General features: G+C 43.0%; 1 protein-coding gene across 2 annotated transcripts in view; it reads right to left on the bottom strand.

Moving 5' to 3' along the window:
• LOC130305178 (FYN-binding protein 1-like) overlaps positions 1-27,482 on the bottom strand; it is a 253,903-nt gene that overhangs the window by 224,606 nt on the left and 1,815 nt on the right. For both annotated transcript variants that reach the window (XM_056551982.1, XM_056551981.1), the window contains exon 2: positions 25,487-25,610. In XM_056551982.1, the coding sequence (XP_056407957.1) occupies positions 25,487-25,610 (124 nt within the window). The remainder of the gene's footprint in view (positions 1-25,486; positions 25,611-27,482) is intronic.

The following is a 27,482-nucleotide window of genomic DNA, read 5'->3' as shown; positions in this document are numbered from 1 at the left end:
TTATTTACACTGTTTTATTTTTTTTATGGGAAAAGGGGGGTGATTCAAACTTTTATTAGGGAAGGGGTTAAATGACCTTTATTAACACTTTTTTTAAACTTTTTTTTTGCAGTGTTATAGGTCCCATAGGGACCTATAACACTGCACACACTGATCTTTTACACAGATCACTGGCGTGTATTAACACGCCTGTGATCAGTGTTATCGGCGCTTGACTGCTCCTGCCTGGATCTCAGGCACGGAGCAGTCATTCGTCGATCGGACACCGAGGAGACAGGTAAGGGCCCTCCCGGTGTCCTGTAAGCTGTTCGGGACGCCACGATTTCACCGCGGCGGTCCCGAACAGCCCGACTGACTAGCCGGGATACTTTCACTTTCGCTTTAAAAGCGGCGGTCAGCTTCTAAAGGGTTAATACCACACATTGCCGCGATCGGCGATGCGTGGTATTAGCCGCGGGTCCCGGCCGTTGATGAGCGCCGGGACCGACGCGATGTGATGCGGGGTCGCAGCACGACCCCGCTTCATATAGCGGGAGCCGGCGCAGGACGTAAATATACGTCCTGCGTCGTTAAGGGGTTAATCAAGAGAAATTTTTGGGGGCATTTTCTCCTATTACCCCCTGTGAAAATGAAAAATGTGGGGTAACAGCAGCATTTTAGTGAAAACAAATCTAATTTTCAATTTTTATATCCCACTTTAATGAAATTTTGTCAATCACCTGTGGGGTATTAAAGAGCACCTTTCACCAAATAAACTTTTCTAAACTAACTCAGGCTATGTTCCTTAACTATTCCTAACACTCCTCCCACCGTTAAAAAAATTCAGAGCTTTAAAAAGCTGTGTATCTTTCATTTATTCTTGTTCACATAGTGCAATCTCCCAGCAGGAGAAAAAAGTTATTAATTTGGCATAAGGAATCAAATATTAAAAAAATCTTTATAAAGATTTAAAAACTTTAAAAAGTTTATTGAGTACACACTGTACCCCTTGTTACACTCCTTGAGGGTGTATTTTCCCAAATAGTATGCCATATGTTTTTTTTTTTTTTTTTTTAATGCTGTTCTGGCACATGGAGGCTTCCTAAATGCGACATGATCCACAAAAAATAATTTCAGCAAAATTCGCTCTCAAAAAGCCCACTGTCGCTCCTTCCCTTCTGAGTCCTCTAGTGCACCCACAGAGGACTTTATATCCACATATGGGGTATTTCCTTATTCAAGTCAAATTGGGTTAAAAAATGTGCAGGGCTTTTTCTCCTTTTACCCTTTGTAAGAATGGGGGAAAAATGGGTCTACAATAACATGTTAGCGTAAAAAATTTAGATTTTGAAATTTCTCCTCCACTTTTCTACTATTCCTGTGAAACACCTAAAGGGTCAAACTTTCTGAATGTCATTTTGAATACTTTCAGTGGTGCAGTTTTCATAATGGGACCATTATGGGAGATTTCTAACAGACCCCCATATTCACTTCAAAACTGTTCCTAAAAAATTCTGATTTAGAAATTTTCGTGAAAAATTGGGAAATTGCTGCTAAACTTTGAAGCCCTCTAATGTCTTCACAAAGTAAAAACATGTCAACTTTATGATGCAAATATAAAGTAGACATATTGTATATGTGAATCAATATATAACTTATTTGGCATTTCCATTTTCCTTAGGCTAGAATTCCACTGAGGATTTTTTGCAAAAATGCTGTAAAAAATTCCAATTTTCCCACAAGATGTTAGCTGCAAGTCAACAGTAAACTGCAAAATGCCAGATCCACTTGGCGTTTTTCAGTTTGGCATTTTTTTTATCCTTTTGGCATTTTTCAGTAATTTTGGGCTCAGATGCGTTTTTTTGCACAGAAATCGTGGCGTTTTGCCCCCATAGAAGTCTGTTGGTTTTAACTTTGCCATTTTTACCAGCAGTTTTTATTCTTTTTTGGACTTGGCGATCCAAAAAAGTGATGGAGATACCTTTTTTATTAAAATTTCGTAGGGTACCATTAAAAAAAATTATAAAAAAGATACAGTAGTGATGGAAAAAATCGTATTCAACAAAATGTATCTTTTTTTATAACAATATTTTTTTAAAATTTTTAAACAGGGATCAATTTATGTGGGCGGGCAGGGCACTAAAAATGTAGCCAACAATAATAAAAATGTAGTGTGTGTTTCTCACTTTTTTGGTAGTACTACTGGTACTACTTCCATGATGGGAGTTGTAGTACCTGTACTAATTGACAGATCGCCCCGGGTTCTGTTGCGATCCTTCTGTATAATTTATAGATGCAGCCGGCCGCTCTTCTATGGTCCCCTGCACTGCCGTATATATATACACCTATTCATATTTCCCACAGTGAGTTGTGATTGGCCGGATGGTTCCAGCCAATCACAACTCTGTGGGAAATATGAATATACGTCAGTGCAGGGGAACATAGAAGAGCGGCCGGCTGCATCTATACATTATACAGGAGGATCGGAGCAGGTGTCAGGAGTGATACTCGCTGCGATCTGTCTATTAATGCAAGTACTACAACTTCCAGTATGGAGCAGAGTGTGCTCCACGTTGGGAGTAGTAGTACCTGAAGTTAAGGGCAGATCACAGTGGGTCTCACTTCTGACACCCGCTGTGATCATCTTATCTATTGAAGAGATGCGGATCGGCTTTCTCCTGCACTCTGCATCCCTGCACTATACTCCGGCCAGTGTGAGATGGAAATTTGCGACCCTGTGCAGACTTGTCTCTGCTCCTTCCCTGAGCTCTCCGAAGATTTCAGAAGCTAGAGCTGGGGGTAGCGAAGGCAGAGCAGGGGGAAAGAGGAGGTACATGCCCCCCTCATCTCCCCTCCCCCTACTCTGCCTGTGTTCACTGAACGGGAGGATGACAAAGTGCACGGGCTGGGGATTTATAGACTGCACAGACGGGGGATTTATAGACTGCAGGGGCTGGGGAATAAATCTCAAACTGGGGATGATTTCTATGTGTGAAGGGGGGGGGGGAGACTCCTGAATGACACATGCTGGGAGTTGTAGTCCCTGTTATGTGTGTGTATACTAGTGTTTCCCAACCAGGGCTGAGTTATATTAGTGTGGATAACGCAGGTTTCCACCTCACACTGGCCAGTGAAGTGAATAGAACATCACTCATTCATATTTCCTCTGAGAGCGGTGATTGGCTGCAACCATCCGGCCAATCCCCACTCTGGGTGGAAAATATGAATGAGTGATGTTCTATTCACTTCACTGTCCGGCCCGGAGTATAGTGCAGAGATGTGAGCACTGTATAGAGTCGCTCCGCATCTCTGCTATACTGTAGATGGGACGATCGCCTCGGGTGTCAGGAGTAACACCCGGGGCGATATGTCTATTAGTACAGGAACTACTACTCTCATCATGGGACAGTCTCATCCATGCTGGGAGTAGTAGTACTACCTAAAAAATGTAAAAAATAGAGGGAAAAAAGTCAAACACACACACACACTTTATTAAAAATGAATTAAAATGTCATTATAAAAAAATCTGTTTGTTAAATAATTTTTTTTCCATCTCTACCGCATCCGTTTTTTTTTTATTTATTTTTTTTGGTACCCAACAATTTGGAAAAAAAATGACAAATGGGCGAAAAAAAGGCAAATTCCACACAAAGGTAAAAACACAGGAAAAAACTTTAAGTGGAATTCTAGCCTTACAAGCAGAGAGTTTCAAAGTTAGAAAAATGCTAAGTTTTCAAATTTTTCATGAAATTTTTTAATTTTTAACAAAGAAATGATTCAAGTATCGACGAAAATTTACCACTATGTTGAAGTAGAATATGTCACAAAAACTCTTGAAATTTGAATGATAAGTAAAAGCATAAAGAGTTATTAATGCATAAAGTGACACAGGTCGGATTTGCAAAAAATGCTCTGGTCCTTAAAGGATCCAAAGGATAACGGATAAGATGTCTAATCACAGGGGTCCCGCTGCAGGGGGCCCCCGCGATCTCCTGTAGCACCCAGTGTTCTAAACAAACGCTTGGTTCCAGAGGCAGTGGTAGTGACATCATGGTCACGCCCCTTCCCATAGACATGAATGGAGGGAGTGTGGCATGACGTCATGAGGGGGCATGGCTGTGACATCACGATCACGGCCTCCGGCTCTTAGCGTTCTCTTTAAAGGGGTACTTCGGCGCTAAGACATCTTATCCCCTATGCAAAGCATAGGGGATAAGATGCCTGATCGCGAGGGTCCCACCGCTGGTGACACCGTGACCTTCAGCACCCGTTACCATCAGCCCCTGGAGCATGTTCGCTCGGGGTCTGATGACTGACGATCATGGGGCCGGAGTATTGTGACATCACGGCTCCGCCCCTGTGTGACATCACGGCTCCGCGCCCTCAATGCAAGCCTATAGGAGGGGGTGTGACAGCATGCAAGTCTATGGGAGGGGGCTGATGGTAACGGGGTGCTGTGTTTTTTAAAACAGCAGCGGGACCCCCGCGATCAGGCATCTTATCCCCTATCCTTGCCGGAGTACCCCTTTATGACCACGGTCGTATATTTACGTCTGTGGCCGGCTCCCGTAATGTGAGCTGAGCGCGCTTTGTAGCTGCTGGACCCTGGTTGCTAACGGCAACCAGGACCCGCGGCTAATACTGGACATTGCCGATCGGGCTGACGTCTGGTGTTAACCCTTTAGACTCCGCAATCAAAGTTGATCGCTGTGTCTAAACTGGGAGAAATCACTGCCGGTTAGGACTGCCACGGTGAAATCGCAGCGCCCCGGACAGCAGGAGGGTACTTACATTCCTTCCCTTTGTCCAATCGATGTTTGATGGCTCCAAGCCTGAGATCCAGGCAGGAGCAATCGAGCGCTGGCATAGCATTGAACAGTGTATGCAATCACAGGATTGCAAGTAATAGTCCCCTATGGGGGCAAAAAAAAAAAAAAAGTGTAAAAATAGTTTAAAAAAAAAAAGCTAATAAATGTGATTTAACACAGCCACCCAGCCACCCAGCTCATCAATATTTCTCCCCTCTCTTCATTACCGAGAGGGGAGAAGAGGGAGAGGCGGATTGAGGGGAGGAATATTGATGAGCTGGGCAGCGCTGCGGCCCGGCACTGACGTCAGTGTGTGCCAGTTAGCACCTCATTTGAATATACCAATAATAGAAGTTAACGGGCGAACGGCGGGGCAGATCTGGGCACGGTAAGGATCAAACTGATCAGCGTCCCCCGCACTACCAGCCAGTACCGCTGGTTATAACGGGGGGAGAAAGCTGACAGTTTTCCTTAAATTAAACCGCACGGTCAATGGTGTACAAGTAAAAAAAAAATTCCATAGTCCAAAATTTACACCCTAAAATTTTTTATAAAAAAGTGATCAAAAAGTCTGATAAAAACAATCATGGTACCGATAAAAACTTCAGATCACGGCGCAAAAAATAAAAAAGTTATAGGGGTCAGAAATGGACAATTTTAAACATACAAATTTTGGTGCATGTAGTTATAATTTTTTTTACGTAGTAAAACAAAGAAAAACCTATATCAATTGAGTATCATTGTAACCATATGGACCTACAGAATAAATAGATGGTGTCATTTTTACCAAAAAGTGCACTGCGTAGAATCGGAAGCCCCAAAAGTTACAAAATGGCTTTTTTCCCCACACATACATATTTTGCCCCACACATATATATTTTTTCTGGGTTTGCCGTAAATTTTGTGGTGAAATAATTGATGTTATTACAAAGAACAATTGGTGGCGCAAAATATAAGCCCTTATATGAGTCTGTAGGTGCAAAATGTAACCCCTTAATCCTTTAACGATGCAGGACGTATATTTACGTCCTGCGCCGGCTCCCGCGATATGAAGCGGGGTCGCGCTGCGACCCCGCATCACATCGCGTCAGTCCCGGCGCTCATCAACGGCCGGGACCCGCGGCTAATACCACACATCGCCGATCGCGGCGATGTGCGTTATTAACCCTTTAGAAGCGGCGGTCAAAGCTGACCGCCGCTTCTAAAGTGAAAGTATCCCGGCTAGTCAGTCCCGAACAGCTTGCAGGACACCGGGAGGGCCCTTACCTGCCTCCTCGGTGACCCGATCGACGAATGACTGCTCCGTGCCTGAGATCCAGGCAGGAGCAGTCAAGCGCCGATAACACTGATACACGCCTGTGATCAGGATGAGAGATCAGTGTGTGCAGTGTTATAGGTCCCTATGGGACCTATAACACTGCAAAAAAAAAGTAAAAAAAAAGTGTTAATAAAGGTCATTTAACCCCTTCCCTAATAAAAGTTTGAATCACCCCCTTTTCCCATAATAAAAAAATAAAACAGTGTAAATAAAAATAAACATATGTGGTATCGCCGCATGCGTAAATGTCCAAACTATAAAAATATATCATTAATTAAACCGCACGGTCAATGGCGTACGCGCAAAAAATTTCCAAAGTCCAAAAAAGCGTATTTTGGTCACTTTTTATACCATTAAAAAATGAATAAAAAGTGATCAAAAAATCCGATCAAAACAAAAATTATACCGATAAAAACTTCAGATCACGGCGCAAAAAATGAGCCCTCATATCGCCCTCTACGTGGAAAAATAAAAAAGTTATAGGGGTCAGAAGAGGACATTTTTAAACGTATAAATTTTCCTGCATGTAGTAATGATTTTTTCCAGAGGTAAGACAAAATCAAACCTATATAAGTAGGGTATCATTTTAACCGTATGGACCTACAAAATAATGATAAGGTCTAATTTTTACCGAAATATGCACTGCGTAGAAACGGAAGCCCCCAAAAATTACAAAATGGCGTTTTTTCTTCGATTTTGTCGCACGATGATTTTTTTTCCGTTTCTTCGAGAATTTTTGGGTAAAATGATTGATGTCACTGCAAAGTAGAATTGGTGACGCAAAAAATAAGCCATAATATGGATTTTTAGGTGGAAAATTGAAAGGGTTATGATTTTTAAAAGGTAAGGAGGAAAAAACGAAAGTGCAAAAACGGAAAAACCCTGAGTCCTTAAGGGGTTAAGGACCAAGGTCATTTTGCCCTAAAGTGACCACTGTCACTTTAAGCATTGATAACTCTGGGATGCTTTTACTTATGAATTTGATTCAGAGATAGGTTTTTCGTGACATATTCTACTTTATCATAGTGGCAAATTTCATTTCTTGGTGAAAAATTACAAAATTTCATGAAAAATTACAAAATTTAGCATTTTCCTAACTTTGAATCTCTCTGCTTGTGAGGAAAATAGACATACCAAATACATTTTATATTGATTCACATATAAAGTATGTTTACTTTATGTTTGCATCATAAAGTTGACATGTTTTTACTTTTGGAAGACATCAGAGGGCTTCAAAATTAAACAGCAATTTTCCAATTTTTCACAAAATTTTCTAAATTGGAATTTTTCAGGGACCAGTTCAGTTTTGAAGTGGATTTGAGGGGTCTTCATATTGGAAATACCCCATAAATTACCCCATTATAAAAACTGCACAAAAAGTATACAAAATGATATTCAGAATGTTTGTTAACCCTTTAGGTGTTTCACAGAAATAGCAGCAAAGTGAAGGAGAAAATTCAAAATCTCATTTTACACTAACATGTTCTTGCAGACCCAGTTTTTGAATTTTACAAGGGGTAAAAGGAGAAAACGCCCCCCCAAAATGTGTAACCGAATTTCTTTCGAGTAAGGAAATACCTCATATGTAAATGTAAAGTGCTCTGTGGGTGCACTAGAGGTCTCAGAAGGGAAGGAGCGACAATGGGATTTTGGAGAGTGAATTTTGCTGAAAAGGTTTTTGGAGGGCATGTCAGATGTGTAAATGAAATTTTTTTTCTTTCACTAAAATGAATTTTTCCCTCAAATTTACCATTTTTACAAGAGGTATTAGGAGAAAATGCCCCCCAAAATTTGTAACCCCATTTCTTCTGAGTATGGAAATATCCCATATGTGGATATAAAGTGCTCTGCTGGCGCACTACAATGCTCAGAAGAGAAGGAGTCACATTTGGATTTTTGAAAGGAAATTTTGCGGAAATGGTTTTTGGGGGGCATGTCGCATTTAGGAAGCCCCTATGTTCCATAACAGCAAAAAAAAAAACATGGCACAATATTTTGAAAACTACACTCCTCAAGGCACATTACAAGGGGTACAGTGAGCCTTAACACCCCACAGGTATTTGACGACTTTCCGTTAAAGTCGGATGTGTAAAAAATTTTTACATTTTTTTCACTAAAATGCATTTTTCTCCCCAAATTTGCTATTTTTAAAAGAGTTTATATGAGAAAATGTCCCCCAAAATGTGTAACTCGATTTCTTCTGAGCATGGAAATATCCCATATGTGGATATAATGTGCTCTGCGGGTGAACTACAATGCTCAGAAGAGGGGGAGCGCCATTGGGCTTTTGGAGAGAGAATTTGTTTGGAATGGAAGTCAGAGCCATGTGCTTTTACAAAGCCCCCATGGTGCCAGAACGGTGGACAACCCCCACATGCGACCCTATTTTGGAAACTAAACCCCTCACAGAATGCAATAAGGGGTGCAGTGAGCACTTACACCCCACTAGTGTTCGACAGACTTTTGGAACAGTGGGCTCTGCAATTGAAAAATAACATTTTTCATTTTCACGGACCACTGTTCCAAAAATCTGTCAGATACCTGTGGGGTGTAAATGCTCACTGCACCCCTTATTACATTCCATGAGGGGTGTAGTTTCCAAAATGGGGCCACATGTGGGGGGTTCCACCGGTCTGGCACCATGGGGGCTTTGTAAATGCACATGGCCTTCAATTCCAGACACATTCTCTCTCCAAAACCTCAATGGCGCTCATTCTCTTCTGAGCATTGTAGTGCACCCACAGAGCACTTTACATCCACATATGGGGGGATTTATATACTCAGAAGAAATGGGGTTACAAATTTTGGGGGGCTTTTATCCTATTACCCATTGTGAAAATGAAAAATTGGGGATAACACCAGCATTTTAGTGAAAAAAATTTAAAATTTTCATTTTCACGTCCAAATTCAACAAAAATTCTTCAAACACCTGTGGGATGTTAAAGGGGTACTCCGGTGGAAAACTTTATTTTTTTTTAAATCAACTGGTGCCAGAAAGTTAAACAGATTTGTAAATTACTTCTATTAAAAAATCTTACTGCTTCTAGTACTTATTAGCTGCTGAATACTACAGAGAAAATTATTTTCTTTTTGGAACACAGTGCTCTCTGCTGACATCATGTCCACAGTGCTCTCTACTGACATCTCTGTCCATTTTAAGAACTGTCCAGAGTAGAAGAAAATCCCCATAGAAAACATATGCTGCTATGCCAGTTCCTAAAATGGACAGAGATGTCAGCAGAGAGCACTGTGGTCATGATGTCAGCAGAGAGCACTGTGTTCCAAAAAGAAAATAATTTCATCTGTAGCATTCAGCAGCTAATAAGTACTGGAAGGATTAAGATATTTTAATAGAAGTCATTTACAAATCTGTTTAACTTTCTGGCACCAGTTGATTAAAAAAAAAAATAAAAAAAAAGAAAGTACCACTTTAAGGATCACTATACCCCTTGTTATCTTCCATGAGGGGTGTAGTTTACAAAATGGGGTCACATGTGGGTGTTTTTTTTTTGTGAGTGTGTTTATGTCAGAACCACTGTAATGATCAGCCACCCCTGTGCAAATCACCTCAAATGTATATGGTGCTCTCACTCCTGAGCCTTGTTGTGCACCCGCAGAGCATTTTACGCCTACATATGGGAATGGGGCAACACCAGCAAGTTAGTGTAAACATTTTTTTTTTTTTTTTACAATAACATGCTGGAGTAGACCCCAACTTTACCTTTTCATAAGGGGTAAAAGGAGAAAAAGACCCCAAAATTTGTTAGGCAATTTCTCCCGAGTACGGAAATACCCCATGTGTGGCCCTAAACTGTTGCCTTGAAATATGACAGGGCTCCGAAGTGAGAGCGCCATGCGCATTAGAGGCCTAAATTAGGGATTGCATAGGGTGGACATAGGGGTATTCTATGCCAGTGATTCCCAAACAGGGTACCTCCAGCTGTTGCTAAACTCCCAGCATGCCAGGACAGTCAGTGGCTGTCAGGAAATGATGGGAGTTGTTGTTTTGCAACAGCTGGAGGCTCCGTTTTGGAAACAATGCCGTACTAGATGTTTTTCCTTTTTATTTGGGGGGGGGGGGGGACTGTGTAGGGGTATGTGTATATGTAGTGTTTTACCCTTTATTATGTTATTATGTGTTAGTGTAGTGTAGTGTTTTTAGGGTACATTCACACAGGCGGAGGTTTGCAGTGAGTTTCCTGCTGGGAGTTTGAGTTGCAGTGGAAAATTTGCTGCATCTCAAACTTGCAGCAGAAAACTCGCTGTAAACCTGACCGTGTGAATATACCCTGTACTTTCACAAGAGGGGGGGGGGGGGCAAACCTCCAGCTGCAAAACAGAAAGGCATGCTGGGACTTGTAGTTAAGCAACAGCTGGAGGCATACCACTACAACTTTCAGCATGCCCTCTGGCTGTCCGTGCATGCTGGGGGTTGTAGTTATGCAACAGCTGGAGGCACACTGGCCAGGCATGCTGGGAGTTGTAGTTCGGCAACATCTGAAAGGCCAGATGTTACAGAACTACAACTCCACGCATGCCTGTACTGTCTGGGTGTTCTGAGAGTTCTAGTTTTGCAACATCTGGAAGAGCACAGATTGGAGACCACTGCACAGGTCTCCAAACTGTGGCCCTCCAGATGTTGCAAAACTACAACTCCCAGCATGCCAGGACAGCCAAAGATTGCCTGGGCATGTTGGGAGTTGTAGTTTTGAAACTCCTAGAAGCAGCAGTGAAAATTCCTTTATAGCGTCTTCACTGCTGCTTCTGATGCCGCCTTCACGTGTGCCTGATGCCGGTACCTGGTCCCCAGTGCCGCTCCGGTCCCCCGCAGATATGTGTGGCGGTCCCCCCGCAGCTCTCGGGGTCCTCTTCCCCCGCTCTGCCCGACTTCTAGGGGCAGGCAGAGCAGGTGATCTGAACTTTCACCCCCGTCTGCTGAGATACTGTGATTGGTCCACAGAGACCAATCACAGTGATCGCAGACCAGGACCATCCACAGATCCACAGCGGGGCTTCTGCCAGTTAACCCGTGCGATGCCGTGCATCGCTGGGTTAACTGAATGCCTCATTTAAATGGCGGAATGCATGAAGGACCTGCACAATCCGCCATTTATATAAGGCATTCTGCGGGAAGGGATTAAAGCATTATGATTTTTATAAGGTGATGAAGAAAAAACGAAAGTGCAAAAATGGAAAAACCTGTGGTCCTTAACCCCTTGGGGATGGAGCCCATTATGAGGAAGGGAGTATTTTTTTTAAAATCTGACCTCTATCACTTTATGCATTAATAACTCTGGGATGCTTTTACATATAAATTTGATTCCGAGATAGTTTTTTCGTGGCATATTCTACTTTTGTGGAATTTGAGGGTCTTTATGTTGGCAATCCCCTATAATGGACCCCATTATGAAAACTGCACCCCTCAAAGTATTCAAAATGACATTCAAAAAGTTTGTTAACCCTTTAGGTGTATCACAGGAATAGCAGCAAAATGGAGGAGAAAAATCTAAATCTCCATTTTTGTACACTTACATGTTGTAGCCCCATTTTATTTTTTATTTTTTTACAAGGGGTAAAAAAGGTAAAAAGGCATTCCAAAACTTGTAATTCATTTTCTCTCAAGTAAGGAAATACCTCATATTTGGATGTAAAGTGCTCTGTGGGTGCACTAGAGGGCTCAGAAGGGAAGGAGCGACAATGGCATTATACCCCACAGGTTTTGTTAAAGTGGGACGTGAAAATGAAAAATTTGATTTTTAACACTAAAATGCTGCTGTTACCCCAAACTTTTCATTTTCACAAGGAGTAATAGGAGAAAATGCACCACAAAATTTGTAACCCCATTTCTCTCGAGTAAGGAAATACCTCATATGAGGATGTAAAGTGCTCTGTGGGTGCTCTAGAGGGCTCAGAAGGGAAGGAGCGACAATGGGATTTTGGAGAGGGAATTTTGCTGAAATAGTTTTTGGGGGCATATCGCATTTAGGAAGCGCCCATGATGCAAGAACAGTGATAAAAACCAACTTGGCATACTATTTTGGAAACTACACCCCTCAAGAAATGTAACAAGGGGTACACTGAGCCTTAACCCCCCACAGGTGATTGACAAACTTTTGTTACAGTGGGACGTAAAATAAAATTTTAATTTTTTTTTTGAAAATGCTGGAGTTACCCCAAATTTTTCATTTTCACAAGAGGTAATAGGAGAAAAAGCCCCCAAAAATTTGTAACCCCATTTCTTCTGAGTATAGAAATATCTCAAATATAGATATAAATTGCTCTGTGGGCGAACTACAATGCTTAGAATAGAAGGAGTGCCATTGGGCTTTTGGAGAGAGTATTTGGTTGGAATGGAAGTCAAGGGCCATGTGCGTTTACAAAGCCCCCCGTGGTGCCAGAACAGTGGACTCCCCCCCCCCCCCCCACACACACCATGTGATCCCATTTTGGAAACTAAACATCTAATGGAATGTAATAAGGGGTGCATTTTTCACTTTTACGGACGAAAAAATCTGTCAGACACCTGTGGGGCGTAAATGCTCACTGTACCCCTTGTTACATTCCGTTAGGGTGTAGTTTACAAAATGGGGTCACATGTGGGGGGTCCACTGTTCTGGATCCATGGGGGCTTTGTAAATGCACAAGGCCTTCAATTCCAGCCCAATTCTCTCTCCAAAAGCCCAAATGACGCTCCTTCCCTTCTGAGCCTTGTAGTGCACTGCAGAACACTTTACATCCACATATGGGGTATTCACTTACTCTGAAGAAATGGGGTTACAAATTTTGGGGGGCTTTTTTCCTATTGCCCCTTGTGAAAATGAAAAATTTGGGGTAACATCAGCATTTCAGGGACATTTTTTTTATTTTTACGTCCAACTTTAACGAAAATTCATCAAAGACCTGTGGGGTGTTCAGGCTCACTATACCCCTTGTTACATGTTTTTTTTTTTGCGTTCATGTCAGAACTGCTGTAACTATCAGCCACCCCTGTGCAAATCACCAATTTAGGCCTCAAATGTACATGGCGCTCTCACTCCTGAGCCCTGTTGTGCATCCGCAGAGCATTTTACGTCCACATATGGGGTATTTCCGTACTCAGGAGAAATTGCGTTACAAAGTTTTTCTCCTTTTACCTCTTGTGAAAATGAAAAGTATGGGGCAACACCCGCATGGTAGTGTAAATTATTTTTTTTTTTACACTAACAGGCTGGTGTAGCCCCTAACTTTTCCTTTTCACAAGGGATAAATGGAGAAAAATCTCCCAAAATTTGAAACACAATTTCTCCCGAGTACGGAAATACCCCATATGTGGCCCTTAACTGTTGCCTTGAAATACGACAGGGCTCCAAATTGAGAGCGCCATGCGCATTTGAGGCCTAAATTAGGAATTTGCAATAGGGACAGACTCGGATATAAGGATGGGGGTTGTCTCCACCAAAACCCTACAGCAGTGTTTCCCAAACAGGGTGCCTCCAGCTGTTGCAAAACTACAACTCCCAGAATGCACTGACCGACCTTACATGCTGGGAGTTGTAGTTTTGCAACAGCTGTAGGCACACTGGTGGGGAACCAATTAATTAGGAAACAGACTTTAGCTCGGTGATTCCAACCCATGTGTCTCCGGCTGTTGCAAATCTACAACTTCCAGCATGTATGCTCTGTCAGTGCATTCTGGGAGTTGTAGTTTTGCAACAGCTGGAGGCACATGGGTTGGAATAACTGATTTAGGAAACCGACTCTAGCTCAGTGTTTCCCAACCAGTGTGCCTACAGCTGTTGCAAAACTACAACTCCCAGCATGCACTGACAGCCGAAAGGCATGCTAGGAGTTGTAGTTATGCAACAACTGGGGAAGAACAGTTTGGAGACCGCTAAGTAGTGGTCTCCAAATTGTAGCCCTCCAGATATTACAAAACTACAACTCCGAGCATGCCCAGACTGTCCAGGCATGCTGGGAGTTGTAGTTCTGCAACATCTGAAGGCCAGATATTGCAGAACTACAATGGCCAGCATCCCTGACTGTCTGGGCATGCTGGGAATTGTAGTTTTGCAACATCTGGAGGGCTACAGTATGGAGACCACTGTGTAGTTGTCTCCAAACTATGCCACTTCAGATGTTGCAAAACTACAACTCCCAGCATGCCCAGACAGTCAGTGCATGCTGAAAGTTGTAGTTTTGCAACATCTGGAGGACCACAGTTTGGAGACCACTACACAGTAAGCCGGCCATGCTCGCCACACTTATTGCCCTCCCCAAATACCAACCCCCCCCCCCCCCCCCCCCCCCGCTCTTCCCAGACTTCTATCGGCGGGCAGAGTGGGGGAAATTAGCTTTAACCTCCGCCCCCAACTGCCATTGGTCGGTCAGTCCTGATCAATGGCAGGGGATCGGAGGAGGTGGTGGCAGAGACAGCTCCGATCACTCTTATTTTCTGGGCGATCCCGATTGGCCCGGAATCACCGCAAATTGTCAGTCTGAATTGACCAGCGTTTTGCGGCAATCGCCTACACTGGGGGGGGGGGGCTCAGGACCCCCCTAGGCATTGTCAGGAGATGCCTGCTTATAGATATTAGCAGTCATCCCGGTCTGATCACCGCCCGGCGAGCGGTGGGGATCAGAAATCGAGAGGGCTCCAGGTGAGTGGCAATCTTTACCCTAGTTCACCTTTGTCCCTGTATGTGGGGTAATACACTAGGTGCCCGTTTGGTCCATTTTCTATTTTTCTTTACTAGGTACTGAAGCTAATGGTAGTCACTGAACCCCATAGGTGACGCAGTCAGTAGTGACCCCAGCACTTTTAGACTTTTTTTTGGTAGATGCCCATCGTTTTTTACGACAGTTGACTTTGGAAAGTCTCTTTGGCAGCTATGCCACCTCATCTGGTATAGCACAGGCAGGCTTTCCTGGGGGATCACAGATCCTCCAATCACCTCTAGAGATGCAGTTATTATTCTGCTTTTATATTAAGCCTTCTTTCCTTGTCAACTCCAGAGCTGCAGTCACCATTCTGCTGTCTTATCATTCTGCACAGTTTTCTACAGCTACGTACTGAATTACTTACCTACTTATATGTTTTTTTTTTTTATCAGCCTCTCTTTCCTCTGTTGAATTAAAGGAAAACTGTCAGTCTGTTGACCCACTCTATACCCAATACACTTGGTTATAGTGTGTGTGAACAGGAGACAAACGAGGGGTCACTTACTTAAATATGTCCAGTAGGTCCTGATATATATATCCCCAGGAAGATATTGTGCGCAGGGGGAGGGGCTTCGTGACTCCACTTCACTAGGATGTGGGGGTTACAGACAATGAATATGTAAATTGAGCTGGTGAAGCTCATCCACTGAATTTAGCAGAGGATCTTCTGGGGACATATCTCAGGACCTACTGGACATATCTAAGTGACCCCTCGTTGGACTCCTGTTCATCATCTTAAAAGTTGGTTCAGGAGTAAAGGGAAAGTCCTATAAGAAGCCTGTCAGAAAATTGCTCCTTTGACAGAGTTTTCTGAAAACAGAAGCTGTAGAACACAAACTAAACATTTTTAATAAAGGCCTAAGGAAAAAGTGTTTATTTTGTAATATAGTAAATACAAAGCAAATAAGTAAAAAATGCTATTCAAAAGGTATCCATAGCTTCTAACCCTACTGATGTTGGCCTTATGCCATGAGCATCCACCATTGTGGCCAGATGCAGCTACCTGAGTTATCTGTTTCTACAGTAGTGACTTTCCATGTGTGCTTAGGGCAGTGCTTCTCAAATAGTGGGGCGCGAGGCTCCGTAAAGGGGGGCTCGTTTGACCTTGGCAAATACTGTCATATTGGATGTCTAGATCAGATTATCCGACTCACTCACAAGCGGCGTCCCACACGGCGTCAGTTGCCTAGCAACTCTACGGCTGGATCTTACTTACGGCCCTGGGTTGTCAGTGTGGCTGCCTGGGAGAGGCGCTTTGAACTCCGGCGTGGCGCGCTGCTACGTTCAGACGTGAGGTCACGTCACCAGGGTGACTTGACCTAACGTCTGAACGTAGCAGCCCACCATATCGGAGTTCACTGTGCCACCGAGCAGTGCGCCCGCCGCCCTGCTCTCTCTCGTACAGGCCCTGCTTGTCCTCCATGTAAAGAGCCCCGCTTGTTGTCAGTGTACAGAGCCCCGCTTGTTGTCAGTGTACAGAGCCCCGCTTGTTGTCAGTGTACAGAGCCACGCTTGTTGTCAGTGTACAGAGCCCCGCTTGTTGTCAGTGTACAGAGCCCCGCTTGTTGTCAGTGTACAGAGCCACGCTTGTTGTCAGTGTACAGAGCCTCATACACGTTAATAAGGATACAGTGTTATGCAGAGGTGTACTTATAACAATTTTATAGACAAATTATACTATTTACAGTCGCGCGGGGGGTGCAAAATGTTTTCCTCTTCCTAGGGGGGGAATGACAGAAAAAAATTGAGAAGCACTGGCTTAGGGCAATGCTTGTCTAAGGATTGGATGTGTCACAAAACTCCTATCAGTGAGACATGGCTGACTTACAAGTGAGAATGTTCCTGGATGCACTGGAATTTATGTGATGTATGGATGTGAGAGTGTACAAATAATGGTTAGAATTGCCGTAAATTTAGCTAGGCTTTACTGGAATATGTGCATAGTTAGATTTTACAAAGGTCATGCTGCCAAGTAACCTGCATCACTCAACAAGCAGATGTTGAGGATAAATATACAATATCTCCCATAAGTGTGTACACCCTTACTTTTTTGTAAATAAAATGAATTAATTTTATTGTATCTTTTCATGTGACAACAAGTAATCCATAGGATAGGTGAGCACACCCGCATATGGTAGAAAAAACAGGCTTCAGTCTGGGCGCTTCTCCACAATGAAAATATTAGCGCAAATAAAAGTAACTTGGTGATTTATTGAGGATAAAAAAAAAAGCCATTTTTTCTACCGTGTGCCGTTTTGCTCACCTATCATTTGAATTACCATACCTGCCCAGGCCTTTGGAAGACAGAGGGACTACTAGACTTCTGAGCACTGCTTTAAGCTCTATGAGATGTCGTGCTCTAAGCATAACATCATCTGGTAAGAGGACAAATTTTACCACTTTATTTTTCATTTTTATTCTTTTTGGTTTACAACACTGAAGAAATGACACTCTGCTACAATGTAAAGTAGTGAGTGCACAGCACGTATAACAGTGTTTAATGTTGTTGTCCCCTGAAAATAACACATCAACACAGCCAATAATGTCTAAATCATAGCAGAAAAAGTGATTACAGAAGTGGAAATGTCTAGGTTAGGTCCAATTAGCCATTTTCCCTCTCCGTGGTGTGACTTGTCAGCATTACAAAGTCTTAGGTGTGAATACGGAGCAGGAGTCTTAAATTTGATATTATCCCTCTCACACTCTGTAATACTGTCACAGGAAGTTCAACATGGCACCTCATAGCAAAGAACTCTGAGGATCTATAAAAAAGAAAAGTTTCCCTACAAAATATGGCCTAGGCGATAAGAAGATCACCAAGACCCTGAAACTGAGCTGCAGCGAGGTGGGTAAGACTATAGAGAAGTTTCACAGGACAGGTTCCACTCAGAACAGGCAGATCAATGTCCCATCCAGAGGTTATCTTTGGAAAATAGACATATGAGTGCTGCCAGCATTGCTGCAGAGGTTGAAGGGGTAGGGGATCAGACGGTCTGTGCTCATACCATGCGCTGCACACTGCAATAATTTGGTCTACATGGTTGTCTCCCGAAGGAAGCCTCTTCTAAAGATGAAGCACAAGAAATCCTGCAAACAGTTTGCTGAAGACAAGCAGACAAGGATTACTGGAACCATGTCCTGTGGTCCAAAGAGAAATGGTTTAGATGGTGTCAAGTGTGTCTGGCAGCAAACTGGTGGGGAGTACAAGACAAGTGTGTCTTGCCTACAGTTAAGCATGGTGGTGGGAGTGTCATGGTCTCGGGCTGCATGAGTGCTTCTGGCACTGGGGAGCTACAATTCATTAAAGGGGTACTATCGTGGAAAACTTTTTTTTTTTCCAACTGGTGCCAGAAAGTTAAACAGATTTGTAAATTACTTCTATTAAAAAAATCTTAATCCTTCGAGTACTTATTAGCATCTGTAAACTACAGAAGAAATGTTTATCTTTTTGGATTTCTCTTATGTCACAGCCACAGTGCTCTCGGCTGACCTCTGCTGTCCAGAGCAGAATATGTTTGCTATGGGGATTTTCTCCTGCTCTGGACAGTTCCTAAAATGACCAGCAGAGGTCAGCAGAGAGCACCATGGTCGTGACAAAAGAGAAATCCAAAAAAAAAAAAAATGTCATCTGTAGTATACATCCCCTAAAAAGTACTGGAAGGATTAAGAGCTTTTTTTAAATAAGTAATTTACAAATCTGTTTAACTTTCAGGCACCAGTTGATTTAAAAGAAAAAAGTTTTCCACAGTAGAACCCCTTTAAGAGGACCATGAATGCCAACATGTACACATTGAAATAGAGCATGATTCCCTCCCTTTGGAGATTTGGCCACAGGGCAGTATTCCAACATGATAACGTCCCCAAACACACCTCCAAGATTGCCACTGCCTTGCTAAACAAGCTGAGGGTAAAGGTGATGGACTGGCCAAGCATGTCTCCAGACTTAAACCTTATAGAGCATCTGTGGGGCATCCTCAAACAGAAGGTCTCTAACATCCATCTGCTATATGATGTCATAATGGTGAAGTGGAAGAGGACCCCAATGGCAACCTGTGAAGCTCTGGTGTACTCCATTCCCGAGAGGCTTAAAGGGGTATGCCACAGCCCCAGCATTCAGCTAGGTGCGGGCTGCGCGGGTCATGATGTCACGTCCACACCCCTTATGATGTCACACCATGCCCCCTCAATGCAAGTCTATGGGAAGGGGCGGCTGCCATGCCCCTCACATAGACTTGCATTGAGGGGGAGTGGCATGACACCCAGTGCACTCACCCAGCGTTCAGAACAAAAGTTTCGAAAGCTGGGGAAGTGGAGTACCCCCTTAAGGCAGTGCTGGACACTTTGGGCCCCCCACAACTTTTAACACTGTTATACAGGCTGTGTACTCACTACTTTACATTGTAGCAGAGTGTCATTTCTTCAGTGCTGTAACATGAAAAGATATAATGAAATATTTACAAAAATGTGAGGGGTGTAGTCACTAAGGTTAGATACTGTAATATTTGTGGTAGTGGTACTTACCCAGGGGTGTAAGATCCCTGCTAGTTTGAAAAGTATGGCCGAGATGGTTGAGCATATTCCAGGCAGAAGAAAGTAAAAGAAGGCCTGTAGTCACACTAAATAAAATGGTAGTCACCTGTACATAGCACATACCTGTTTACAACATAATGATCGCGCAGCACAAATCTGTATTGCAATGTACTATGTCTGTCAATGTTACACTGACAGACATAGCAGATCAGACACTGCCTTGGGCAGAGCCTGATCAGCTTCCGTAGCCAGATAACCAGCAGTCGTTCGGAGGTCTCGGGTTGCCATGGCTATCATCGGGATTCCGCAATCATATTGCAGAGTCCCAATTGAGAACAGAGAAAGCTCCCTCTGTCATTCCAATAAATGCTGCAGTCACACTGACCGCAGCACTGAAGGGTTTCACTGTTAGAATTGGAGCGCATCTCCACTCTCTTAACATTTGCGGCGGGTGCCCGGCATCGTGCGGCCGCCGGCTCCCACCACTAATCACTGCCCGCACAGCTGCACAGTCCATTTGCTGCAAAACATTGCTAAAAATGAAAGTATATATATATGGCCATCTGCGGGAAGGGGTTAAAGTAGGTAAAGAGGGATGAAACTCCTCCTATTAGGACAGAAAGGGTTATCTTCTTTGCAGATGGTGAGGGTAGGGGAGTACCATGCATAGAGAGCAGAGTAAGTGCCTATCATTATTTATAATCACTCAACATCCTTGCTTTCAAAAAATTCAGCTGGGATTACAGACCTGGTACAATGCTTGTCAGAAAAACAGCTTCCCATTGGTTTACTGACCATAAATTATTTGTTGTTTTGCACACGTATAATTTTTGTTTCTACTAATATTTTGTAGCAGCAAGGTGACTGCAATATAAGGCAGTATTAGGCAACATGTGGCTTTCCAACTCTTGTGCAAATATAACTCCCAGCATTCCCTTCCAGTTAGGAAGTATGGTGTCACAACAGCTGAAGAGTCACAGTGGCAGTCCAAATGCCTCTGCAACAGCTGTTTCTTCTATCCAGTTTATACTATTTAATGATGCTTTCTCTTTGAATATCTAAACAGCAACAAAAATATGGACACCACTAATAATATTTGAAATTCAGAGGCAACTGCCTTGCAGATACAGTAACATATTCACAAAAGAAAAAGACAACATGGGAAAGTAATTACACAAATGCCAATATACATAAAAATATGTAGATACCGTATATACTCGAGTATAAGCCGACCCGAATATAAGCCGAGCCCTCATTTCACCCCAAAAATCCAGGAAAAGTTATTGACTCGAGTATAAGGGTGGGAAATACATAATCCCCCTGTCATCATCCAGACCCTGCGGACCTACAGATGTTACAAAACTACAACTCCCAGCATGCCTGGACAAATGAAGAAAATGAAAAAATTTGAACTTCACATTTATTTCAACATGTTTAAAATTAGAGGATATCCATGTTGAATAAAACGGTACAAGAAACCGACGCGTTTCGAGCCAACACTGGCTCTTAGTGGTGGTGCAAAAAATTACGGGCATATGCCCCTTATACATAAGGGGCATATGCCCCTTATACATGAGGGGCATATGCCCGTAATTTTTTGTGCCACGACTAAGAGCGAGTGTATCTCAGAGGCAATCGCATGTTGAAGGCAGCATCAACATACGATGCTTTTGTGTCGGGGCCATGGCATAAACGGCTATCCGGCAGCAAAGACTGCTTCAGCTGTCACCGGATAGCCGTTTACAGTGCCCCGTGTGGTCCGCTGACGATCACTTACCTGTCCTTGGGGCTCCGGTGCGTCCTCTTCAGGATCCCCTGCATCATCGGCGCTCTTCATCGTCGCCATCACTGCGCACGCCGTCCCGTCATCCAATAGAAGCGGCGTGCATAACGACGGAATGGCGGCGACGGAGAGCGAGGATGCCGGGGAAGCAGAGGCCTTGCCGGAGCATCGGGAACACCCCGGGGACGTGGCGACAGCGATGGACAGCGACATCCAGGGCAGCGGTGACTGTCCGGAGCGGCGGGGACGCGTGAGTACAACCTCCAATACCAGTGGTCTTCAACCTGCGGACCTCCAGATGTTGCAAAACTACAACTCCAAGCATGCGGGCATGCTGGGTGTTGTAGTTTTGCAACATCTGGAGGTCCGCAGGTTGCAGACCACTGTCCTATACTTTACATTGCACGGATCCCTCAACATACGATGGCTTCAACAAACGATGGTCCATTTGGAACGGATTACCATCGTATGTTGAGGGACCACTGTAAGCTATTTCAAATCCATAATAAATGAAATAATGAAAGTCCAGTTTGTAATATTATTGCATTTGGTTGCATGGTATCTAGCCCTATGCTTGCAACAACCCTGAAACAGCGCTGTCTGCAGATGGGTACTCTTTCCTTCTAGAAGCTTAAAGGAAGACATAAAAAATACAGGGGGCGCTCCCTGATGAGGTGTATCCGCTGGTGTGTACCCTTCACCACACCCAGGTGATATACCAACCTTTTTTGAAGCTTCACAGGAATTTGCAGCAAATGGCATAAGTGAAAGTGATGGCTGCTGCACACTTGCTGGTATCGGACCCCAGTAATGGTGACCGATAGGGAATAGCGAAAGACAAATAAGGTAAAGAAACCGGTTAGCGGAGGCGCTGCACAACTGTGGTCATGAAGACAAGACTCGAACAGCACATGACAATAAAACTTTTATTGGTACAGCGCCTCCGCTAACGCTTTTACCTTATTCACCTTTCGCTTTCCTTCTAGAGAGATCTCTGGCTTGGCATAAAATCTCTTTCAATGAAGTGAAAAACGTATGTTTAGTGAACGCTACCTGAAAAGATGCTTTGTATAGGTCTTCTCCCCAGAACGCTTAGTGGAGTGTTAATGGCCTATGAAGCTCCACATACTCTGTACTAGCCTAGTACTGCCTATGCTTTCAGGTGTAGGTTCTCCTAACCTACAGTACATCACAACATAACTAATGAAAACAATATGTTATGTCCTCACTATGATCTAAATCAGTGTTTCCCAAGTGCAGTCCTCAGGTACCACAAACAGGTCATGTTTTCTGGGATATCCTAAAATCATGACCTGTTGGGGATGACTACTAACTTCTTCTTCAACCCTGGACCACCTTAAGTGGCATCTCCACTTCCTTAGACTCATGGTCCATAGCAACCAGAGCTCAGCTTTCCTCTTTCTAAACTGCTCTAGTAGAATGAAAGCTCTGATTGGTTGCTATGAAGACAGGGTTTTATTTTTTTTACTTTTTTTTTTGTTTCAGTTATGCTCTTCCATTTGCGGTCTCCCAGCACCAATAGCTGTCCTGTGGCTTTGGACTGTCTCGGACAGCTTGGTAGTGTATGGTGTTGGCTCCACCAAGGGACTTACTGTCATATTAATTAACTTTATTGCACAAATACAGTGTTTCTCTGAAAATAAGACCGGGTCTTATATAAATTTTAGTCACAAAAAACACACTAGGGCTTATTTTCAGGGTAGGGCTTATTTATTTACGGTATGTACCTTGAACAACATGGGGGGCTGTAGCAGTGTGGAGGATGGGGGGCTGTAGAAGTGTGGAGGATGCCGAACCCCCCCCCCCCCCCCATATTCCACACTGCTACAGCCCCCATCCTCCACACTCCCGCAGCCCCCTCTCCTCCACACTGCTACAGCCCCCCACCCCTCTGCCATAATAAACTACGCTACACATTTTATCCCCAGCGGAGACCAGCACTTCACCACCTTCATACGGTAGCGTCCGCAACTTGTACTATACGGAAGCTGCAGCTCTCGGCGGTGGCGGGATCTCCTTCTGTTGCTTAGCAGCCGGTTGCTTAGCAGACGTTTGTGACGTCTGCCGTGCATACGCGCGGACGTTGTAAAGCGTCCCTGCCCCGGCTCAATTACGGTAACTTGCCGCGGGACAAGCCATGGGGGGGGGGGGATTGGGAAGTCTGCGGGCATTACTGGCGGCCCCGAAACTGGACCGTGCTCTGCCAGTTGATTACCCCTTGCCTAGGTCTTATTTTTGGGGTAGGGCTTATATTGCAGCCCGCCCTGATAGTCCTGCTAGGGCTTACTTTCGGGGTAGGGTTTATTTTCGGGGAAACGGTAATATATTTTTCTAAATTAATTATCTTACTGTTATATGTTTTCCATGTTACTGTACCCTTAAATGAGAGCAGTGAACGCCATGTGACCCTGCCTGCCAATGGAAACCCCTAAAGTGTGGGGGAGGAGTTACCCCAGTCCAGTGCTAGACACAGTTCAGTCTATTGGCTCCTGAGCTACAGTTTGGTTCAGGTGCTGTGTATCGTGTGCTCTGAGAAGAGGTCTAGTTCAACTCTAATCTCTCAACTGGTCATCGTGCAAGGATTACTCGCAAGGAGGAAGTTCATGCCACTGTGGAGAAGGCTTCAGTACCTTGACATGACCCTAGCTACCACTATTCAATCTTCCATCTCACATGTCAGTATAAATCTGTTTAATGTTAGCACCACAAGTCCCAGCAAGGCCACAGGGCTCCCAAGGGGTTACGCTGTACTCTTTCACCTAAAGCCAGCTGTACATGTATTACCATCTGCACCCTGCTCAGTAAAGACAGTTATCCGTAACCTGACATCTGTGTGTTCATTTACTCCTCGTGTCTTGCCCAGGAGAAGCTGTCTCCAACCTCGGACTGTGTATAGGATAACAGTGCCCTCGCGTAACGAAGTGATCTGGTATTTCTACTAATGCGTCGTGGATACCACATAATTTGGTGTCACCAACAGGAGAATTCCTCATCGTGCACCGATGCCACACTTACAAAACAATTTGGCTTTTGTATGTGGTGGCCCTTAAAGGGGTTATCCACCATAAGGTGATTTTAGCACTTACTTGCCAGACAGTAATGGACATGCTTAGGAAGGATCTGTGCTTGTCTTGGGGCTAAAAGGCTATGTTGTAAAATTACCATAACGCTGTGACTATCTTTTTGTGAACTGGGTATTTCTTCAACTACAAGTCCCATAATTCCTTGTTTGTAAGTATGATGTCACTTTTTCCCTTTCACACATCAGCCAAACCCCCCCCCCATTGAAGAATGAATTATCTGCATTTCACGCAAAAGACCAGTGTTTTCTAACCAGGATGCCTCCAGCTGTTGCAAAAATTGCAGAATGATCTCCCACCCAGCGGTCGCTCCACCAATTGAGGCAGGAAAGGCTCCCTGTGATCACCTGACTAATGATGTAATTCCTCAGGCAGCACTGCAACCTGGGAAAACCTGAGACGGTAGTCATTTTGTGTGCTGTTAAAAGTAAACTTTAGGGCAAAAAATTACCGAAGAATTGCGAGACCATAATCACACACAGGTACAGACACTATATTATAAACTACACTAACTTTTCAGCCCCTGTAGCATAGTCAAATATAATAAATTCCTGGAATACCCCTTTCATAACTAAAACTGTCAATATCACAGGCCAAGCTATTTAAAGGGACAGTCTTCAGATGTGCCAGGCTGATCGTTAAATCTAGAGACAGTACATTTTTAGACAAGTCTAGTCTAAGTTTAACCCAAGTTTTAGTTTGCTTAATTCAAACCACAATTGTTTGGCACTTTTTTGTCCAAGCTGCCATCACCAAGGTCACTTCTTTTTGCCAGACTCAGGGAAAATTGTCTAAAACTCAATATAAATGTAGAACAAGCTATACAAGACTGCAAACATAAAGTGGTCTGAAAAATCCAACAGAACTGTGTAGGTCGGGAAAATTACTTATTGGTATTATATTTTTGTCAATGGTCCATGCACAATGCACAACAATTTTCCTGTGACATGTGGCAAATTAGTAAATCTGTTCAAAAAAAAACCCAGTCAAATAAAATAAATAGGAACAATTAAAAGAAACTTTTTTTTTTAACAATACTGTATTTTCAGTAATACACATTCCTTAGTTCTGTGTGTTACTTTTTACATACATAGTTAAAACAGCCTATATAGCTCAGAAAATGCATTGGAAAGACAAGTTTGTGGTTAATGTGCTAAAACCTAAACAGCTACAGCTGTTGGAGAGCCTGTTCTATGTGTTAGTAATGGACACTGTCAATTTCACAAAACCTTGACTGTCAAACCTTGATATAAAAAGTATAGCAACTCACCATGTTGTCACAGAAGCTAAAGGATCGCTGTTGTATCTTGTAGAAGGGTTGTTGTAAATGAGGAACAAGTAAACTCCCATGTATGCCACTGGTATTTTGTAATATCTTTAATTGTGGGCCGGTTCTAAAACAAAAGGAAGCTGTTTCACAATCTCAACGTGATATGTAATTTCAGGAAGTAAGTGGTTAACAGCTGAGAGTCTAGTCTGGGCTTTGGTGACCTCAATATCAAGTGAGGGCAGTGTTTTCTTGTTTTAATTCTTAAAGGAACACTGTTAATAAACTAAACTGTTAATAAACTAAACCTATCCATGTGACAGTAGTTTTTTTTATTTTTATTTAAAGAGGCATTGGCAATCATAAGTTTGTTGCAACAAATGTCAATACATTTGCCTGGATTTATTTTCAATCCCAGCTAAAATTACTTTCTATACCTGTGGCCATAGGCCAATTTCATAAGACAGAATATTGGTCAGTATTTTACATTAATATTTTAATGTCAGATGTGGAGTTTACAAAGAAACTTTTTTTTTATAAGATTTGTACCTTTTCTGTGTTTTGGTCCCACTTCTGAAATTAAAAAATTCTGAAGCAAAAAAGAAAACTGAACAAAATACTGCTGTGGGAAATTGGGCAGTATTTATTATTCTTTTTTTACATGTGTGAGTAGCCAAATTTTTATATATATATAATCTTGTAGCCAGATATGGTATGACATTACATCATAATTGGCAGCAATATTCATGTGATGTGATGCCACAATGTACATGTTTTCACCTCCTAATATATCAGGTGTGGATGAAGCAGTGGGCTCTGTAAACAGTCTTTTTCAATTGCACTTTTTAATTTTGCATAGATTTTTATCTTCCTTTATTGAGCAAAGTTAATGGAATTTGGAAAATACATAGGGAAACCCCCTTTAATATGTGGTGTGATTTCAAAATGGTTATCCTAAGATCAAACATCTAAGTGGGGTGGGGATCTTACAATCACAATAATTAAATTCTGATGCCCCCTGAATAAATGAAGCAATGTGAGGGCAGTAATCAGTACTCATGCCATAGGGAAACTGTCCCTAGGTGAGCTGAAAGAACTAGGCCAACACTCACATTACGGAGCAAAGTTTTATCCTGTACTTAACATTATCTCAAGCAAAATGTTTCATCTTGCACCAGAGCCTATTCAAATGTACTGTATGTAGTTTCCAAACAAGAAAGTGCCCTATTTACATCTCCTCCCCTTCTTGGTTGAATTTGACGGACAGTCTTGATGGTCTTTTTTCAACTGCGCTATGTAACTATTTAACATGTGATGGCTCACACATATGATATCATATTATCAAGGCAAAACAAAAAAATGATCTAAATGTGAAACATAAATGCTGGACACATGGGTCATATGGGATGCAGAGGGTTGGCTACATACTGATTTAGAAATGTTGACATAAATAGTCTTCTTCGATATGAAAGAAGCCATTTTAACTCTGTAATAAATCTTTACTTAGGTGGTTACAGTTCCAACAAATTAGAGGAGAGTAGTGATGCAAACTAAAGTCTTGGTTAAAAAAAACTCGATGAAATAGAATTAAAGTTTATATATTAAGGATATTCTTGGGATTTATTGGAGATAGAAAAGCTCAGGGTGAGCTCAAGACTAGACTGGGATAAATCACTGGATGTTGTATATCTTGATTTTTTCCAAAGCATTTTATACTGTGCCATATAAAAGGTTGGTACATAAATGACTATACAAATGAAAATGTGTGTAAGTGGGTTAGTAACTGGCTCAGTGATAAGAAACAGGCGGTGGTTATTAACCCCTTAACCTGTTCAGGACGCCAGGCGTATGCATATGCCCTGCATCCCAAGTGCTTAAGGACGTGGAGCATATGCATACGCCCGTGGGAATTTCGCTCCCCGCCGCTAGCCGGATTGGGGATCGGACAGGAATAACTGCTGAAATCATTCAGCAGGCATCCCGGCACATCGCCCAGGAG

This window comes from Hyla sarda, chromosome 1 (assembly GCF_029499605.1).
Source record: "Hyla sarda isolate aHylSar1 chromosome 1, aHylSar1.hap1, whole genome shotgun sequence".
NCBI lineage: Eukaryota > Metazoa > Chordata > Amphibia > Anura > Hylidae > Hyla > Hyla sarda.
The sequence above is the reverse complement of the archived record's forward strand: the minus strand, read 5'-3'. Positions and strand labels throughout refer to the sequence as shown.